The sequence below is a fragment of the Typopeltis vanoorti genome, chromosome 13 (assembly GCF_054136105.1).
Source record: "Typopeltis vanoorti isolate ZY-2024b chromosome 13, IOZ_Tvanoo_1.0, whole genome shotgun sequence".
NCBI classification, from domain to species: Eukaryota; Metazoa; Arthropoda; class Arachnida; order Uropygi; family Thelyphonidae; genus Typopeltis; species Typopeltis vanoorti.
The window spans coordinates 118630587-118653094 of NC_143561.1; the positions used below are offsets into that span (position 1 = coordinate 118630587).

Genomic DNA, 22508 nt, shown 5'->3' on the forward strand with positions numbered 1-22508 from the left:
TATTATACCCTTTTTTTAATCGCTGATATCAATTTTGCAGCTGTGCCATTTTATGGGTATGCAAGCAATCGACGGCACTACACCAGCAAGACACGGGTGCTTGTTCGTCGTTGGCTTTTGTTGCCACCATCCTTGCTTCACAAGGTAGGCATAGTGGGTGCTTGCATGTGGCCGATTTTTAGATTGAAATATAACTGGTTTAATGCACTAAATGTACTTACAGGTTGTGCTGAAGTTATCTGCTCTTAGTACCCACTGTTAAGATTTCTGTTTGATTTGAATGGGAAACTCTTGCAGTAGTGATAAAATGCTGGAGCACTTAGTAAATAGTAGCTTACTCATAGATGCCACCATTCTTCAATGAAGATGAGATATTGATAGCACTCTCATCAGCAAAACTATGAATACGATTTGAGGTGAGAATGAAAATTCATGAGGACAAAGAGCATTTGCAAGAGCAGAGAATGTTTGGGGGGTAATTCGAGCACTGAAAAAGGAAATCTAATGAGAAGACGCCATCTGCCATGACATGCAGCGAAAATAATCAGAGAGAAGACCACAGTACAGAGAGCAGCGGGGAGACCTTAAAATGGTAAGTTGGTAATAACAACCTCCAAAGTAGATGTGAATAAATGCCATGAAAATATCGTGATCAAATGGTAGATGCAGGCAATAATACAAGATAGGTGTAATTCTAGAGAGCAAGTTTTGGAGAGATACTCTGGACTAGGGCGCTTATTAATATTAAAGCTGTTAAGGACTTATTCGATGCCTTGTGAAAGACGTGAGGAGACATTCTGTGAACAGTTTGTGTTAGAGTAGGTGGTTACTTACCTTAGTTGTCTATACCAGTGCTTCCCAAACTTATGGATGCCAAGGCCCCCTTTGAAAAAATTAAAATATTTCACGGCCCCCATCGGGAAAAAAATCGTAATATAGACATATATTATTATAATATTTATTGTGTTTATATTCAATACAATTTATATTCAAGATTTTACAAAAAATATTACGTTTATAATCTTTTTTGTGTTTCTTATCAGTACCTTTGAAATTAAACTTATATGAATAAGCATATATTTACTAATATGCATTAATCGCTGAAATATGCAAGAAGCAAAATTTGTGAACCAACACCAATGTGTGATTTTTTCCATTAAAATATAAAAAAAGAACAAAAAAGAAATAATAAAAATTAAATACGTTTCTTTTAAGATTAAAAAAAAAATCTACTTAGTCGTAAAACATTTTTAATTTGTTTACATTATTTCACAGCCCCCTCAACAAAACTTAAGGCCCCAAGGGGGGCTGCAGCCTTCAGTTTGGGAAGCACTGTCTATACCAGCATTTCCCAAAGTGTATTATACAAACCCCTTGGGAATAAGTGAAAGGTCATTAGGAGGTATTAGGCACTTTTCTTTAATTCTGATGATTTTTTTTTCTTACTTTTATATTTTTTGTCACCATATTGTTTTCCAAATATGTACTGTTCACCAGTACAGCCACTCTGGGATTGCAGACCATGTTCTAGATGCCCACCACAGAATACGTTGGAAGAAAGTCAAAGTAATACACCGCAGCAAGTTTAAGTACGAAAGATTATTCATAGAATCAGCCTCAGCTCTAAAAAACGTTCCAAACCTCAACAAATTTGGGTGCATGAGACTGCCCCAAATTTGGGAGACTTACATCATGAGAACATCAGCCCAACAACCAAGACAACATATAGCTGCTAGGGGGCACCACTAGGACTTCAGGAACAACAATAGTTTTCTCTATTCTGCCTCATTTGCTTTTTGTAGTGCCTGCATGCACGTGCCATATTTGTATGTTCCCATGAAGATGGCAATGTGACATTGCCGAAATATAGGAAGTATTTATTAAAGTATCTTTTAATTAATATTCCAGTATACGTTGTCAGTTCCTTAAATAATTTAATAGCATTACTTTGTTTTGGGTAAAGAGATAAGTCTGTAAAGAATTAGAGTTGAGTAAAAAATGCATTATTATTTTGCCTCTGGAAAGTTTGTTTTGAAAATAGATAAAGTAAATGTTAAGATTTTGGAGAAATTGGTAAGAACTCATATACAGAATTGGGCAGATGAGAGTAATATTATTTATGTAGGCCAGCATGGATTTATTAAAGGGCACTCTTGTTTTAGTAATCTGGTTACTTTTTTACAAGAGCAGTACATGAGGGTAAGGCACACTGCCATTTTTTTGGATTTTTGAATCTAGATTTTTCAAACGAATTTGAAATGGTCCACATGTGAAGTTGATTTTTAAGTTGCATCATATGGGTTTGGATATCAGGTTGGTGGATTGGATTGGATTGATGATTGTCTCTCCAATAGATATCAGAGACTTGTATATAGAAGTACAAGGGGTGTACAGGATATGATAGTACTACATGAAAAATTTACATCATTACTAACTTCCTATCTACAATTTTCCTCCAAATCAGTCTGTTACTTGTCAAGACTCCAACATTATCAGATCTTATGTTTCTATCGTCTAAGGCACTTTGTACCGTATCAATCCACCTATATCTTGGTCTTCCTCTGGGTCGTTTTCCTGCCAACTTGGCAGAGAACACTTGTTTTGCCAATCTTTCCTCTCCCATTCTATTTAAGTGACCATATCACCTGAGATTAGCTCTGCTAACACATTCCTGGATGCTGACAATGTCAAGTTCTTTCCTAATATCCTCGTTTTTAATATGATATTGCCATTGATGCCATCTGTTCACGCCTCTAATCTTTCTCAGGACTCTCATATCTGCGGTCTCTAATCTTTCATCAAGTGTTTTATTTCTGACCCAGCTCTCAGATCCATAAGTTAAAACTGGTTTGAACACTGTCTTGTATACAGCTAATTTAGTGTTACACTAATTTTTCTCTTATTCCATATGAATTTATTCAATTGACTTCCTACTATACCAGCTTTATTGATTCTGTTGTCTATTTCCATATTTAATTTACCATCTTCACTAAAAATTGTGCCTAAGTAGGTGAAATGTTTTACTTGTTCTATAGGTTCTCTGTTCACAACTCAGTTGACATTTACAACGATTCTGCCTATTTTCATTGTCTTTGTCTTTTTATTGCTGACCTTCATACCATATCTATTACAACAGTTATTCAATTTAGTTAGGGATCCTTGCAGACTTGTAGCGGATTTATTTAGAAGAATAACAACGTCCACATAAAGCAAAGAGTTGACATTAACATCTCCAATTTTGATATCATGTTAAATACCACTTTCATTCATAATGTGATCCATACAGATAATGAATAACAGAGGGGATAATGCACATCCTTGTCTGACACCAGATTTAACATTAAACCATCTTCTTATACTTCCTTGAATTCTAACTGCTGACTTACAAATCAAATGAAGACTAAGTATTGCTTGATATAATGCCCCATTGACACCATATAACTGTATCGTATTGAATAGCTTCTCTCTTGGCATCTTGTCATATGCCTTTTCCAGATCTACAAAACTTAAATACAGATCCTTGTTATATTTCCATGATTTTTTAACTATTTGTTGTAAACTGAAGATCTGATCCTGACAGCCTCTATTTGGCCAGAATCCAGCTTGTTCTTCACCAAGCTTTTCTTCTAGAATTCTTCTCAACCGTTTCTCAAGTATACTTGCATATATCTTACCAGGAACACTCAGTACGGAAATACCTCTGTAATTCTCACATTCAGTTTTATTTCCCTTTTTATATATGGGTACTATTGAGAGCTGTACTCCAATCATCGGGAATTCGTCCCTCTATCCAGTCCTTCTGAACTATGCAGTGCAGCCATTGCAAGACTTTTATACCACCATACTTCAGCATTTTTGGTCGAATATCATCTACTCCTACTGCCTTTCCACATTTTAAGCCTTTGATGGCTTTTTCTACTTCAAGTATGGATATGTATTCCTGACTGTATGCCTGTTTTGGGTGTTTTTTACCACTGTGCTATCGCTGTTTGTTTCATTTAGCAATTTCTTGAAGTAATTACTCCATATCTCAAGGATATCTTTTTCTCCCGTTTTCATGTCACCTTTATCATCTCTAACTCCCTTTACAGTACTCTTTCCTCCATTTCTAAGCTTCTTCATTAACCTCCAAAATATTTTGCCACCTTCTTGATATTTATTTTCTATGTTCTTGCCAAAGTCCTCCCATGACTTTTGTTTAGATTTCTTATATTTGTCTCTGTATTCTCTAAGAGCACAAGCTGACTTATTTTCCAGGAATTTTTGATATACTTTCTTCTTTTCCTTCACTGCCTCTTTAACTTCCTATGTCCACCATGGAGTTCTGATTTTTCTATCCTTGCAGACAACCTCACCACATGCCTCTCTGGCTGAATCAATCAATGTTTTCTTCAAGGCTTGCCACTGAATCTCTAAAGTTTGCTTCCTGTTCTCAAACTCTTTACTTTTTTTTTCAATAATCTTTGTGTATTTTAGTCTACAGTTCACATCTGAGAGCTGCTTAACTTTTATTTGCTTTAAAACTTTCTTACATGTTATTCTTTTCAATATGAAATTCAATTTTATCCTGCTCAAGACTAAATAGTGATCACTTCCAATTTCAAATCCTCTGTACACTCTCACTCTGGTGTCCTGTACTGGAGAGAAAACATCACTATCAACAATAACATAGTCAGTAAGACTTTTCTTATTCCTTGCCTCTTCTCTCCATGTGAATTGATGCACATTTTTATTGGAACATGGTGTTAGTAATAACCAGTCCATGTGCTGAGCAGAAATCCAACAAATATTTGCCGTTATTATTAGCTTTGCTCTTTTCTCCAAATTTTCCCAATATATTTTTGTATGTCTGACAATCATTTCCTACTCTGCTATTTAGATCCCCAACAAGGACCAACTTTTCCTTTTTCATTGTGTCAGATGCTTTCTCTAAAGCATTAAAAAATTCCTCCACTTCTACCTTAGTAGAACCTTCTGTGGGACTATAGGCACAAATAAGTCTCATTGTCCAGTTCCCCATTTTGATATTTGTCCACATCACTCTACTTGAGACTGCCTGCCATTCAAGAAGATTAGACTCATATTTTGTGTTGAATACTATGACTACTCCTTCTTTTCCTTGATTGTCATTTTCTGAATATAACATTTTGTATTAATTGCTCAGAAATATCTCACCAGTTTTTGTCTTTTTTGTTTCAGTCACCCCTATTATGTCGATCTGGTACTTATCTAATTCCTCAGCTAGCTCCATTTCTTTGCCATTCAGGCTTCTTATGTTGATAGTACCGATCTTTAACTCTGGTGATATTGAGTTGGGGTGTTTTTTCAGATTTTTTCCAGTAAGTGACTTTTTGCTGTTCACCTTGGTTCCCTGGGGTGAACAGTGAAACAACGGGGGTCTTGTTTAACTGGGCGATGTCCCAGCCGGCATGAGATTTTGTCATGTTGTACCATCATTTTATAATTTGGTTTAAGCCAATAAGAATTACAATTTGGTCGGCTAAACCCCAAATTGCCAGCCCATCCTCATTCGTTCAGTATCCAGGTAGATACCCAACAGGGTGCACCATGAGAAGGTGAGGATTGGACATTAGGCCGGAAGCCCTTGTCGGTTCTCCGCATTCCTTTAAAGGCGATTTGGAGGTCTCCTCTCAGTTATACAGCTTTGACCCTTAAGCACTAAAAAGAAAAAAAAAGTGGTGAAATTCCATCCAGTTTCATTGCCTTATTGTCCAAAGAATTTGGTGTTCCATTTATAATTACCAGGAGGAGAAAGAAGGAGAAAGGCCCCTTGCCCTTTCTCCTTCTTTTTGATCAACTATTCAAAATAAATTCTTTGTCAGCCCTGTAACTATTGTTAAATAGTTACAGGGCTGACAAATAGTTAAATGTGAATAGTTAAATGTCTCAATCATATGAACTCTACTGTTTACATATCCTTAATCTATCCTCATAGCTAACATTGTTCCATCCTGATATCATTTTTGTTATCTACCTTTGTACCCTCTTCAAGGGTAATTTTATCCCTTCTGATCCCATTAATCAAATCTGAGCATAATAATCCATATGGGGTCTTATCAGGGTTTTATACAATGGAATCACAACTCTTCTACTCTGCTGGTCATCATCCTTTTCAATACTGCCACAAACCTCTGGGTCACTCTCACCTCCTTTGCAATACAGCCCCCTAAACTTCAAGTTTCTATCAATCATCACTCCCAAAGTTTCTTGCCGCCTCCACTCTTTCTGCAGTACATTTCCTCCAATAGAATATGCAGCTTCCCATCTATGGATCCCAAACTTCAAGACCTTACTTTTGGTTACATTAATCTGATTCTCCATTCATTTGCCATCTGTCCAGCTTATTCAGATCCTCCTGAAGGGCTACCACATTGGCACTATTAGTAATAACCCTTCCCAGCTTCACATCTTCAAACAGCTGAATGTCTCCCTGAAATCCATTGACAATATTATTGATATATATATATCAATATTTTAATATTGATGGGATAATTAATTAAATAATACAGGTCATAATACTGAGCCCTGAGGGATTCCTCTTTAACCTTCTGTTTCTTTGATACTACCCCCTTCCCCTCCCCCATACAAAATTCTGATATCTATCAGACAGCCTGTCCCCAATCCAGTTCACTAAGCTGATATCCAAACCCATATGTTGTAATATAATTATCAGCTTATCACGTTGCACCCCCTGTCAAATGCCTTTGTAAAAATCCAAAGAAATGGCAGTATATGCCTTTCTCTCAACAACCACTCTTGTTACTTTGATATTAAAGGCAATTAGATTAGTAAAACAAGAGCTTCTCTTAACAAATCCATGCTGACTCTCACAGATAACATTAACCTCATCAGCACAAAGCTGTATATGATCTCTCTCTCTTACCAATTTCTCCAAAATCTTAACAAAACTACAGAAGAAATACTAACTGGCCAATAGTTCGACACTTCCATTCTACCACTGCATGTATCCAGTGGGAAAAGCTTATCCTCCTTCCACTCCTTGGGCATTTTATCATAGCCAGACTTTTTCATTGAAAAGCCAAGTAAATGAAGCAGTTAGTTCCTTAACACATTGTCTTAAAACATGGTGAAATCCCATCCAGTCTCATTGCTTAATTGACATCCAAAAAACTTAGTATTTATAACACGCTCCACTTGTGCACTTCCTAACTTTGAACCTTCCCCATCCATTTAGCACATTAAAACCATTTTTTTCAGAATGAAATACCCCAATAAAGTGATTATTAAACAACTCCTCTTTGTCATCTACATTAGTCACTTCACTCCCATTTTTATCTAACAGTGTCATTCTTTCATGATCATTTCTCTTCCTGCTGGGTACATTAATGAAAGAATCCTTCAGATTTTTCTTGAATCTCAGGACTAAACTTTTCTGATATTCAAGTTTTGCTTTCTTAAACATGTTAGTCACTTTCATAGTCTTAGTCTTATATTCCTCATCAACAGCTCTCCACATTTCTCCTTATACTTTTTTCATAGCCTCCTTTTCATCTGCTGTTCCTCTTTTATATTGTTAGTCATCCATTTAGCACCAATTCTTGTTCTCTTTTTTCACTGCTAATAAATATTTCTTCACTAGTTCCCATGCACTGATGATATCTGTCCCTTTCAGATTTTCTGCTCATGGAACTTCTCCAAGCTGATTTCTAAGATTATTATAATCACTTGCCTTATAATTCTACATAAATTCCTTTCTTCTTGACACCTGTGCATGTCTACTCGTCCCCAAGTAAAAAGTACATGGTCACTTTCTCCAATTGTGGGGTCGGGATGACATTTCAGTTACTGTCAGGTCATCTGATACCAGGACCAAATCCAAAACTCTTGAGTCTGGTTTCTTCTACTATATGTCGTCTGAGGCAGTTTCCCCTCAAAAATTCCAGAAATTCCATTTCTTTACTAATGCATGATGTTTTCTCTTCCCAATTTATAATGCTGTAGTTAAAATCTCCCATAATCATCACTCACTTTGCATTTGCAAACCTCACCTCACCTGTCTAAACATTTCATGCTCCTGAAACTCTGTATTCCCTCACCTATAGCAACATCTCACTAAATATCCTGCCCCACTCCTAGCTGAAACCATATACTCTGAAAATCATTATTGCTATTTTCATGCAACTCCTCTGCTCTCAGAGGACACAACACTGCACTTATCATAAGCAGTACTGCACCACTGCATTTGCCCACCCTTCCATTTCTTTTCCTGCCATTATATCATCTTCTGTTAACCATTTTTCACTGATGCCAATAATCTTTAAACCAGCTGAGTTATCAATGCTGCTAATTTATCTCCTTTATTCCTGATACCCCTGGCATTTGTATAAAGAAAGAGTAATGAATTGTCAATATTTCTGTACCTATTAGTATTTCCTCCAGATTTCATTTGACTTCATAAAATCATACATTCCTCTATCTCCTGAATGTCTTTCCCCACAAGAGGCTGCCCCTGCTTCCATCCTCCTCGAAAACTAGTTTTCCTGCACTAATAATCTCACTTGACCCAAGAACAATATTCTATTCAGATGCCTACATTCTTCCTCATTCAAATGCAGCCCATCCCTCTCATAGGAAACTGCCTTCTAGCCTCAAATATATTCCAAGCATCCACATGATCCACTCTTCTCTTTCAACACTTTTCCCATCTCTGAATTATCATATATAGGTAACGAGCTTACTGTCATCTTTCTCACACCCAGTTCTGTCATACCACCTACCATAAACCTCAAACATTTGCATGATATTATGTACAACTACCAGAATCAAAAAAAAAATCTTATAGTATTTATCATGAGTTATTTGCACATCAGAAAATCAGTTATAAAGAAAATGTTTCTGCTTTTACTTCTCTTCTCTTTTGTGCAGCATTTTATATGTTTTATTTTTAATATATACTGTGTGTGTGTATATATATATATATATATATATTATTATTTATTTTTCCAGAATTATCTTAGTGGCTATCTATTTTGCAAGTTTAAAAAGAATAACATGTGGCAGAAACTATGGGTTGTGTTTTCTAACCTCTGCCTGTTTTTCTATAAATGTTATCAGGTATGGTATGATATAACAATTTTTAAACTTAATATTGTAATAATATTTTTTTCACTCAACAATTACAAGCTGACAGAATCAGAAGTTCATTCTCTCAATCATTGTTCATATTATTCCTTCAGTAAATTCATTCAACATAAATGGACTATCACTTTCTATGTGAAAAGAATAAGATAGTAGTTTAATTCTACTCTGTATAGTAATCTACACTACTAGCAGCTTGAAGTTTGATGTTCATTTGTCGCTATAACATATTAAGTTGTTAAGAAGATAAGCTGTTAGGTTTAAAAAAATGCAGAATTAAATCACTTTTAGGATGTAAGGAATATTTATATTTTTCAAGTGAGTTAGCCACTCTCATAGGAAGAGACTGGATTTTCCGTAACAGAAATGAAAATTTTTACCCATTACGAACAAGCAAACCAACTCCAGAATACATGCAATTTATAGACAACACTCACCTCTTAGTCTTAGTTTCATTGCTGTAATCAATACCATCAACCAGCTTGCCCACATTTTAAAGTATAGTGAAGATATTCTAGCTTTAAAGGTACTGAAAACACATTGCTATTCACAAAAGCTGACAGAAAAGGAGCGTCAATCACAACAAACATAACTGATTATATAATGGGAACATTTCCTCCTTCCCCCTTCCACATATCTTCCTATCTCCATTAATGGTGCATACTACCAAATTAGAAAAAATTACCATACTGCTTAAGAAGATGATTTTGGTCTAATCTTGAACTTATAAATAAACTCATACAACATCATAATGTCAAAGACAGATTGCGCCACAAAAAAAAAAAAAAAAAAAAAAAACTAATGAGACAGGATTCGAATAAGCCAAGATATACTGATCTGAAAGAAATTATTTTCTTGTTTCAGCTATCACGTTCTTGAAAACAGTGCTGGTTCCAAGTCAGGAATATTAGGATGATGGTTGAACACTGCAACATTACTGCTTTTGAGCCAGAAACATCTGCATGCTGACACTGTATACAGAAAACAAGGCTTGACACAAAATTTTATATTGATCTGTTGCACTATTCATTGGCTTCTCATAGTGATATTCAACTCAGTGCACAAAGAACATCCCTTAAGGCCAGCAGATTCCAGTTAAGAGGAACAGCTAAGATAATTTTTCTTTGTTTCTCCAGCACCCTTTTCTAGATCAACATTCACATTCAATATATATATATATATATATATATATATAGAGAGAGAGAGAGAGAGAGAGAGAGAGTAGGAAGTGTTAACATGAGTGGGAAAGGATAAGTTTCACTATAAATTATTAAAGTAACTGCTTTAAATTTACAGGAGGCTTATCTTGTTAAAGCATATCAACTGTGTATAGTTTGTTTTGGTCTATTTTGTTATTTATTGTATTATTGTGAGTAGATTTTGTTATTGTCCTTTGTGCTCTGTATCAATAATAGAATCCATCATGATTCATATTACTTTCCAGCCCACTATCATTTAAGGACTACATTTTACATAGTATACTACAAGATCTTGTGGGGTTTCCCAGCAGTTAGGAATGTGGCAGGAAAGAGACTGAAGAATGCATGTCTTCATAAAATGTATAAAATAGGATGAACTGGTTGACATGGATATTAGCATAATGGACTTCAGCAGTAGTGTGTCAGAAACAAGCAAATGCTGACAGAGAGAAGTAGCATGATCAAGGTTAAGGAAGATGAGCAACATGTAGAAAAGGAGATAAAATTAGTGAGTGTAGTTGATTTGGAGAATGGTGAGTGAAAGTACGTTGCTTGGAGAGCGAGAGAGATTGAAGTACTGAAAGAAGAAGTGGAACATATAAAGAATGAGTTTAGAAGTGTGAAAGAAGAGACTGGAAAATTTAGCTGATGTGAAGCAAACAAGAGCTTCAGTATGTGAGAGAGAGAGAGAGAGTCATGGGAATGATAGAAGGAGAGAGAGAGAGAGAAGCATACAGGTGAGCATGGAAGGAATGGAGTAGTTAGAGGTCTGATGTATGGAGATTCAAAGATTCGTAAAGTGCAAATTAGAATGCTTACCTGCAGGAATAATAGCTGATGCGACTATGATAACTAAGCAAGACAATGAATAAGTTGATTGCTATGTGGGTATGAATGACCAGAGAGGGAGTATAAATCAGGTGGCAAGATATCTGAGGTTAATGCCTGTAGTTGCCAATGATTGTGGCCTCTTATGGATATAGTCACTTGGGAGAAGGGGAATGTATGGTGTAATACAGAGTTCAGTGGAGTCTGGAGTAAATAATAATAGGAATAAAAACACTCACAGTGCATTGATGTTTCTTTATACAAATGCCAGGATTATTAGGAACAAAGGAGATGAATTGGCAGCATTGATAACCTCAGTCCATCCAAAGATTATGGACTATGGATCAGTGAAAGATGGTTGACAGAAGGTGATCAACTGACAAGAGTAGAAGTATCAGGGTATAGAATATTTTGGCAGGGTAGGAATAGCAGATGTGGTGGTTGAGGATTACTTATGATAAGCGATGAGTTTTGCCCTTTCAGGATGAAGGATTTGGGGGGAGATGGCACTAATGGTTTTGTTCCCATATAGTAAGAAGTGAAGGTGGATAGGATATTTACTGTGATGTTGCTATAAGCCAGGGAACACAGAGGGTGAAGAGCAGGAAATGTTTAGGCAGTTTAGTTTTGCAAGTGCAAACAAGTGATCATTGTGGACGATTTTAATAACAGCAGTATAAATTGGGAAGAGGAAACAGCACATAGTAGTAAATGAATGGAATTTCTAGAATTCTTGAGGGAAAATATCTTTGGCAACATCTAGTAGAAGTAATACCAAGTTCAAGAGTTTGGATTTGGTCATAGCATCAGTGGATTTGATTGCAACTGAGATGACATCCTTATCCCAGCTTGGAGAGAGTGACCATGTATCTTGACTTGGGAGATGAATTGACATGCAGTTGATTATACTAATCTGAGAAATGAGTTTGAGGAATTTCCTTGAGTAGAAAAATTGGAAGGGCTAAATATCACCAGTGCATGGGAACTAATGAAGAAGTGTTTATTAGCAACAATAGCAACTTGTATGCCTCAAGCAAAAAATATAATACTATTTAGTAAAACGGGTGACAATATCATACAGAAACTGCATATGAAGAAGAGGTTATGGAAGAATTATAGGTAGCTTTGTGGGGAGCAGATGAATGAATAGTATAAGACTAAGGCCAAGAAAGTGAATAGAGCATGGTAAGGAAGGCAAAACTTGAATATGAGAAGATCCTCAGGATCCAAGGAAAATCCAAAGGAATTCTTTCACTATGTGACCAGTAGGAGGAGAAATGATTGTGGAAGAATGACATTGCTAGACAAATATGAGAGTTGAATGACTAATGCAGAAGATATAGTGGAGTGGTTTAATGATCTCTTTGTTTGGGTATTTCATCCTGGAAATGTTAATTTTGTCAGTAGAAGAATTGAAAGGGTTCAAGGTTTAGAATTACATGAGGAGAGCATGTTTAAAATGCTAAGTACTCTGGATGTCAATAAAACAATGAGTCTGGATGGAATTTTACTGCTAGTTTGAAGAAATTTTGCTAAAGAATTGACAGGTCTGCTGACTTGGCTTTTCAGTGAGAGTCTAACTATGGGAAAGTTTCCAAGAAGTGGTAGGAGGGTAAGATAGTGCCAATGCGTGAAGATTATGGTGGTAAAATGGAAGACTCAAATTATAGAGTGGTTTGTATTGCTTTTGTAGTTAAGATTTTGGAGAAATTAGTGAGAGATCATATACAGCATAGGGCTGACAAGGGTATTGTTATCTGTGAGGATCAGCATGGGTTCTCTTGTTATAGTAAGCTGAGTGCCTTTTATAATAAACAAGAGCAGTTGATGAGGGAAAAAGCATATGACAGGGCCATATGATAAGGTGATATTCAAGTTACACCATGTGGGTTTAGATGTTAGTTTAGTGAATTGGATTGGACATTGGCTGTCCAATAGATATTAGATTTGTGTATGAGAGAGAGAGAGCAGTATCAAGGAAGCTTAAGTGTGGTTCTGCAGGGCTCAGTACTGGGACCTGTATTGTTTAACCTGTATATCAATGACATTGTCAGTCAGTTATAAGGGGATTATAACTATAAAAGCCCTTCAGAGGATTTCAGTAAGCTGGACAGATTGAAAATGAATGCAATTTCAGTTTAATTCATCTAAGTGTAAGGTCTTGACATTTGGGATCCATTGATAGAAAGGTGCTTACTTTGATACTCTGCTGTAGAACTGTACTAGCAGAAGTGCAGGTGGCAAGGGATCTTGGGGTGACGATTCACAAAAACTTGAAATTTAGAGGACATATTTCAAATGGGGATGACAGCAATCCAGATGTTTGCTATAGTACTTAGAAGGATGCTGAAAAGCAGAGATAGAAAACAGTGGTTATTCCATTGTATAAAGCCCTGATCAGACTGCATCTAGGGTATGCTCAACTTGGGTCACCATGATTTGAATGGGATAAATTAACCTTGGAAATGGTGTAGAGGCAGATAAAAAAAATTATATCCAGATTGTAGAATGTTGGTTATGAGTAGAGGTTGAGGGAATGTGTATTACAAAGCTTGGTAGATGGAAGAAGGAGAGATAATAAAAGCTTGGTAGATAGAAGAAGGAAGAGGTGATATAAATAGTTGAAAAGTAATTAGAGTTGACACTGGGGGGGGGGGGGGGCTTCTTTCATATGATAGAACAGTGTTTCTCAAACTTCAGATATCTGCATACCCCTTCTTAAATTTTCATTATTACCAAGTACCCCCTAATTAATTAATTTAAAATATTAATTAAAATTAAATATCTATTTTATTTGAATTTATATGTTCATGTAAACAAAAAATATGATTTATTTTTAAATTTTGGTTCTCTAGATATGTCAGACGACACATTCATCAATTTCATTTGATCCAGATGCAATATCAACATTTTCTTGTTGCTTACAGCTACTTGCATTTGCTATATTGCTCTGTTTTGGGGGGTTTATAAATCCAATCTTTAACCAATGATCCATACATAAGAATTTGAAAGCTAAAAAAAATACTGTATTTACTTGAATATAACTGTAACTTTTTTCCCAAAATTAAAGCTAAAAATCGTGTTGTGAGATATGTGTGGGAATTTTCGGAAACTAAAGTTTTCAGAAAAAAACTGATAATGGTGTGACTTACCAAGAAGTCTTACTACTCACTATCACTACTTTTGGCATTGAGAACAGTTTCTTTGTGTGCATCGTCAAAGTCATCTACCCAAGTAGCGTCATCTTCTTTCCCATTATTTCAAGCAAAAATTACCAGTAATTTACAAGACTTGAGATGCGTAGAGCAGCGAATAACTGCATATGATTGGTGTGGTATTAACAAAAGATCGCACGAACCAAAGACAAATTACCATTTCAACAGTTGAGTTGCAATGCTAATTCCCTTCAACCGAATTCCATAATATCTGAAGCACATTATATATTCACTATATATTTCTTAGTTTTAACACGTTAATGACGGGGGTGGTTTCAAGCAAAACCATATGTTCCACTGGCAACATATGGTTTTGCTTGGTCTATATAGCAATTTCTGTTGGAGAGGGGATGTGATTCATTAGTTAGTGCCGTTTTATCCCGGTTGTCTCTAATTGCACTGTTTGTTGAAAAATATAATGACTCCTTTAATTATGCATAGTCGAAAATTGCCATGTACCCCCTAACGACCTTTCGCATACCCCGGGGTTACGCGTACCACACTTTGAGAAACACTGTGATAGAACAGAGGGAAGGAGTGAGAAGAAGAGGCCATTCCTGGAGGTTATGAATGGAAGGAAGTCATGGATGATGAATGGCTTTTTTACATGGAGGTTGGTTGAGCTATGGAATGCATTGCTGATAGGATAGTGAGAGCACAAACAGTGAATAAATTTATGGAGTGAGATGATACACTATGTGTTGTCTAGGATGGTCTTTCCCCATGATGAGTCTTGTGATTTGGAGGTTCTGAATATGCATGCATATTTTCTTTTATTTCAGTCTCTTTCAGCTTATTTTTTTGCTTCACTTTCTAATGTAATACACAAAAGATGTTTCATTGAATCACACTGACTCCTTTACTCGTAAAATAATAGATAGCTATTTGATTTATTGGGCATCATCTCTGTCAAGCCTTGCTGAACTTAGATTACAAAATAATCAGTGACCTTACTTTCAGAAAATATCTGCATTTGGGTCTGAATCTCATCTGTGGAAGCAATTTTTATAGTGACTTTTGTCTTTGTCTCTTTTGTTGGTTAGATGGCTATTGTACAGTACAGTATAGTTGGAGAGAAGAGGGGTGAGGGTTCTCAGGTAATTCATGGATTTGACTCCCTGATTAGGTTGCAAATCATGGAGTTCATCATTTTCCTTATTTTGTAGTACCTGATTCAGTTTAATGATTCCATCCCCAAGATCAGATTTTCTATATTCTAGTTTCTAAATCACATTTTGCCTTAGTTAATCCCAGCACCCTCAAGCCACTTATAATGATCCACTTGCACGACGTTTTTCTTATCTCTGAAATGAGAACTATCTCTCGTTTTGAAGATAAGATTGCAAATGAAGTTTTCTGTGTTCCTGCCTATTTTCATAGTGTTTGTCTTTTTATTACTGATTTTCATGCTAAATTTGTTATAGCTGTTATTCAGTTTAGTTAGAGAACCATGGAGAATTGCAGTGGATGTGTTTAGGTGTACGTCATCTGCATAATGCAAACATTATTGCCACTTTCTTTCATAATGCAATCCACAAAACTTAAGTACTTATCCTTGTCATATTCTCATGATTTCTCACCTATTTACTGTAAAGCCAAACTCTGATCTTGACAACCTCTGTTTGGCCTGAACCCTGCATGTTTTTCTCCAAGTTTCTTTTGCACAATTTTTCTCAATCTCTTTGCAAGTATCCTTGCATAAATCACTCATGGAACAATTAGCAGATAAATTCCTCTGTAATTCTCATGTTCAGCTTTATTTCCCTTTTTACAGATGACAACTATAACAGCTCTACTCCAATCATTTGGAATTTGACTTCCAAATTATGCCATGTAGCCACTGCAAAACTTCTATACCTCCCTATTCAAATATTTCTGGTTGAATATCATCTACTCTAGCTACCTTTCCACATTTCAAGTTTTTGATGACTCTTCTACCTCAAATAGTATATGTGCTCCACTTGAAATATATTATTATTTTCCTGACCCCCATGGAATCACGTGATTCACTGCAGGAAGTCAACACTAGTAAGCACAAGTCTGTCATACCACAGCATGTTCACCACCCTCTCAGGCAATTCATTCCGGGCCCTAACTCTTGTCCTTGTTCTTTTCCCTCATTCTACCATATGAAAAATCTCCCCAGTATCAATGCGATAATATTCCTTCAACAGCTTACATGTCTCGATCATATCCTCCTTTGCCATATATCACCAATCTCTGCAGTCCACATGCCCTCAGTCTATCCTCATAATCAACATTATACACTCCTGACATAATTTTTGTTATCTGTCTCTGCATCCTCTCCAACATTACTTCATTCCCTTCAAATCCTGATGACCGCATCTGAGCACAGAAATCCAGATATGGTCTGATCAAAGCTTTATACGATGGGACTTGCACACTTTTATCTCTCATGGTCAATGTTCTCCTCAACATTGCCGTAATTCTCTGAGATGTCTTCACAAACTTTGCAATATGTCCTTGGGAACTTTAAATCTCTATCACAATCACCCCAAGATCCTGTGTTTCCTCTGTGGATCTCACATTTTAAAGCCTTACATTTAGTTGCATTAAACTGACATCCCCATGTCTTTGCCCATCCTTTCAGCTTATTCAAATCCTCTTGAAGAGCCAAAACATCAGCATGTGTTGCCCAAAACATGGGACTTGCACACTTTTATCTCTCATGGTCAGTGTTATCCTCAACATTGCTGTAATTCTCTGAGATGTCCTCCCAAACTTTGCAATATGTCCTTAGAACTTTAAATCTCTATTACAATCACCCCAAGATCGCTTGATTCCTCTAACACTTCCATTATAACTCCACCAAGTGAGTATGAAGCATCCCATTTGTGGATCTCACATTTTGAAGCCTTACATTTAGTTGCATTAAACTGACATCCCATGTCTTTGTCCATCCTTTCAGCTTATTCAATTCCTCTTGAAGAGCCAAAACATCAGCACTATTGCTAATAACCTTCCCAAGCTTCATATCATCTATAAACAACTGAACATCTTCCCCATAGTCCATGACATCACTGACATAATGATTGAACAACAATTGTCCCAAGACTGAATAACCCTCTGGAACTCCACTTGTAACCTTCCTACTCCCTGATACTTCTTACTCCATATGCAACTCTCTGATGTCTATCAGAGAGCCAATCACTAACTTGATTTTCAAACCCATATGATGCAACTTAAAAATCAACTTGTCATGTGGTACTCGATTAGATGCCTTGGAAAAATTAAAAAAAAAATGACAGTGTATTTCTTACTCTCATCCGCTGCATTTGTTACTGTAAAGGCAAACACATTACAAAAACAAAAGTGCTTCTTAACAAATCCATATTGGCCTGCATAATAATATTACCCTCATAACCACAGAAGAAATACAAACAGGCCTTTATTTTGATACCTCCATTCTACCACAGCACATTCCCTTAAAACCTATGTTGAAAGTTTTTTCACTTGGTTATACTATAAATTAAAGATGCCAAGAAATTATATTCCTGGTTTAATCCTTAATCCAAATTTGAGCAAATAAAAATTTCTGCATGAAGTAACTTCACAGCCAGGTTACCTGTATATAGATGACTAATGACTTCATATCAATTGTCTTAGTATCCCATAATGCAAAGGAATATCCTTACAGACAAGTATAATGCTATGCATTATGAGAAGGGACACTACCTGGACCGGTTTCAACCCTTATTGAAGTCTCATCAGTGGGAGCCGAAGTCATATTACTAAAATACTCTGGATTAGAGATAGATGTTAAAAAAATTTTTCACTTGGTACTATGAATTAAAGATGCCAAGAAATTATATTCTTGGTTTAATCCTTTATTCAAGTGTAAGCAAAGTTTGGCCGTGAAGTAATTTCACGATTGGGCTCCTTATATATGGAGAGGCTAATGATTTCACATCCCTTGCCTTAGTATCCCATAATGCAAAACACATAAGGATATGTGCTTTGCTTACACTGGGATAAAGGATTAAACCAAGAATATAATTTCTTGACATATTTAATTTATAGTATAACCAAGTGAAAAAACTTTCAACATCTCTCTCTAACCCAATGTATTTCAGTAATAAGGTGTGACATCTTTTGACTACTTGTATATGGAAATATGACTTCTGAATTACTTCAACCTTGGTATCACTTTTGAGTCTGGCTCCCACTGATGAGACCTCAGTGAAGGTTGGGAAGGGCCACTATCTAGACCCATAAATGCATAGCATTATACTTGTCTGTAAGGATATGTGCTTTGCATTATGTCTTTGCTGTGCTTTGCATGTGCAAATGTTTATTTGCTTACACTTGGATAAAGAATTAAACCAAAAATATAATTTCTTGGCATCTTTAATTTACCTTAAAACCTATGCTAAAATTCCACCTAGTACCTTGTTACTGACGTTTAGCATACTCAGCGTTCAGAATACACTCTCTTCATTCACTTCTAATGCTTCACTGCCCTTTATCCCTCTAGGATTAAAGCCTACTTTACAGGATGGAATATTCTAAGTTAAAGTGATTATTAAATTGCTCAACTATGTCGTCTGCATTGAGCCATCTGCATCCTGTTTCCATCCATCAAGGTAACCATCCACACTCATTTGTCCTGCTACTGACCTCATTGTAAAAAACTCCTTGTGTTTTTCCTTTGGATTGCAGTGTTAATCACCTCTCCATATTCTAATTTTTCTCTCCTTACTATGCTAGTTGCATTCCAATCCTGAGTATTATATTTCTCATGCAACTGTTTTCCATCTCTCACTGTATATGCCTTCCATAATTTTTTTTTTCAAAACAATTCCTGTTTAATTTCTCTAGTAATCCATTTGTCTCTAAATCACTTTATCTTCTTCACTCAAGGTATACAATTTGCCATTCTGTCAATTGCGCTTTTTTTTCTTAAGTATCTCCCATGCACCACTGACCTCCCTTCCTTCAAGTTCTTTCATCCATTGTACTGCAAGATGTTTTTTTACAAATCTATAATAGTTGCCTGCCTTATAAATCCATATAAATTCTTTCCACCTTGATATATCTCCATACCTGTTCATCCTGAAAATCAGATTGCATTGTTACTTTCACTAACTGGGGAACAAGTATATCATCTCAGTCACAGTCAGGTCTCCTGTAATGTTTTTATCAATTCCAAAACTCTTGATCATTATGTTCCCCCTCACCATTTGTTAAGACAGTTGTCCCTTTTAAAAGTTCAAAAATTCAGTACTCTTAGTACTATATATGTTAGTACTATATGCTACTTCCTACTGCCATGTTTAATGTTGTTATAATTGAAAGTATGACTGAAATGTCATTTCAGTCATTTATTACTACTATTTAACTTGCACTTAAGTTATATTGTGTGTTATAGACATCTAGCATTACTGAAATTTTTAAGAATTATTATATTTAATTTAAAAAATTGTTCACAAAGTTTCATGCTTTATATGGCTCATAAAGCTAATAAATTCTTCATTCATTTCTGTCTTCTAATATCTATTTTATTATGTTAATTTGTTTTAGGATGAAGGTCCATTGGCAGGTCTTCCTTTGCTTGGGTATAAAGTGGAAACACCAACTCAGGAAGATAATATTACTAAAAATTATGTGATTAAGTTGCAATATAAAACACACATATATTTTCTTTCTGCAGAAAACCATTATACATTTAGTAGGTGAGTATTCTTTCAATAATATTATTTTCAGATTAACAGTTTATATAGTACTGGGGGGGCTCTGCCCTCCCCCCCCCCCGGCACCTACGGCACCCAACCCCCTGAGTTCCAGGCTGGTAAGCCGGTTCTCCTTCAATTCTGAGGACTCGAGACGTGAGACAACAATGTGTTTGTTTCATGAAGGCAAACACATTGTTGGATGTTTCAAAACAATGAAGAGACAAAAAACGTGACATAAAAAGGATTCAAATTTCGGCTTTTATCTTTTCATATATATAGAAAAAATATATATATGTTTTGAGTCTCTTTATAAGAATAAGAATAAGTTTATAAAAATCAGTTAGATAAGGTGAGGTATATGAGGTATATCAAAAACGGCCTCACCTACTCCCTATACAGGAATAAAAACAGTATACCATAGTAGCACTTTGGACACCAGTTATTCTATTGGCTTGACATCTAATGTTAAAAAAACCTACATCAAACTATTTTACATGGCCAGAGAACAAATTAATATTAACATTTAATACAGCAATAGTGATGGCCTAATCAATATTAAAATAACTTTCACTGTTTAATAATTATTATTTAATTTTTTTTATCTATGCAACTCACTGCAGTTGTTCCTTTATACTTTAATAGTATAATATCATACATTTTAACTGTAACAAAAATTTATATAGAATTTATTCAAAAACTGATATATATTTCATCCAACATTATGTGGACATTATCAGGGATATAGACCATTAATTAGATTCAAAAGATGAATCAAAATAATGAGTCATAACATATTATGACTGATATTAACAGTCGTAGTTAATGTAACTACGACTGTTAATATCAATTTTGGTAACTGGTCAATTTTGGTAACTTGCATAGATTAAAAAAATAATAAATAATTATTAATTTAAGAAACAAATAAAAATAAAATAAATAAATGAATAAAATTATGAACAATTAACAGTGATCACTTATTAAAACTTGGATATTGGCATACATTCTGATCAGTTCAGGTTCAGACAGTTTCTTAGCATTTCACATCTCAAGGAAAAGGCAATTGAATTTGAACTTGCTGGAGTGAAGAAGTTTTGTCTGGTTCTAAAGAACTCCATGCCTGGTGTAAGTAGCTTAAAAAGCAAGGCCAGACCTGTCAGATTCCAAAAAATATAACAGAGTCTTGAAACATGTGAAACGATTAGAAATTGTCTGAACCTGAAGTGATCAGACTGTCTGCCAATATATAAGTTTTGGGAAGTGATCACTATTATTGTTCATAAGTTTAATTATTTTATTTTATTTTTTTAAATTAATAATTGTTTTAAATAATTCTGTGTCATATTATATAATAATAATATGTAGTCTTATGGTAAACAATGAAGAAAAGACAGCCAGAGAGAAGATATGTGACAGCTGTATCCAGAAATGGAAGCATGTTCTGACTTTTAATTTAAATTGTGAATTGTATGCATTCATGTTGAAAGTTTATTTTTCACTAGGTTAGACTATAATAAATTTAGTTTAATCCTTTATCCCAGTGAGAGCAAACAAAGTTTGCACCTGAAAATATCTTCAGGACTGAATATAGTGTTTGTACTATCTTATCTTACTAGTCTGGGTAGTGGCCAATCCCTTAATACATAACAGTATACATATCCACAAGGAGATGTGTTTTGCATTATGGGAGATACTGGGATAGGAGTGTTGGTAACTTGCTCCACCTTTGCTAAGAGTTACCCTGGTGTTGCACTACTTACCCAGGTAAGATAGTACAACACTATATTCAGTCCTGAAGATATTTTCAGGTGCAAACTTTGTTTGCTCTCACTGGGATAAAGGATTAAACTAAATTTATTATTGTATGCATTCATGTTGTGTGTTGGTGGCTGAGGAAAGTGTCTAAAGTCAGGTGGCTAGATATTGATGAGCCCATGACTGTACTATCTTTTTTCTAGGTAAAAAGTATTTTGTAACACAAAAAAAAAACAGAACGTAGTACATGGGCCATGATATCAGGCAGAAATTTATCCTGTAAAAGAAGAAATGTCATTTATTGGAACATGTGTGAAAAGGGCAGCTACAGCAAAACTGGTTAATAAATCTCTTTTGTCAAGTGTAATGTTTTGAGTTTGTTTATGAAGTGTTGTATGTTAAAGATAAACGGAGAAAGTTAAAAGGAAATTAGGTATTTCAGGAATAGAATTAGAAGGATATATAATTTTTCATAAGGATAGAAATGTGAAAAGAGGAGGGGGGGGGTTAATGATTGCAGAGGAATTCTGTCCACAAAGTGTGGAAGTTGATAGTGCATGCACAGATTTTGAATCTGTATAGTGTGAAGTTGAAATAAATAGGTTAGTATATCAGATAGGATGCTGTTATATGCCAGGGAATGCAGAGAATATGATTGTGGGATGTTCAGGCAAATTAGTTGGCCATGTAAATAGAAGGTG

General features: G+C 35.4%; 1 protein-coding gene across 3 annotated transcripts in view; it reads left to right on the top strand.

Annotated features, from left to right (window-relative positions):
• LOC150100495 (FERM, ARHGEF and pleckstrin domain-containing protein 2-like) overlaps positions 1 to 22508 on the top strand; it is a 726486-nt gene that overhangs the window by 635070 nt on the left and 68908 nt on the right. For all 3 annotated transcript variants that reach the window (XM_090403005.1, XM_090403006.1, XM_090403007.1), the window contains 2 exons: positions 8989 to 9096; positions 19904 to 20055. In XM_090403005.1, coding sequence (XP_090259131.1) covers positions 8989 to 9096; positions 19904 to 20055 — 260 coding nt within the window. The remainder of the gene's footprint in view (positions 1 to 8988; positions 9097 to 19903; positions 20056 to 22508) is intronic.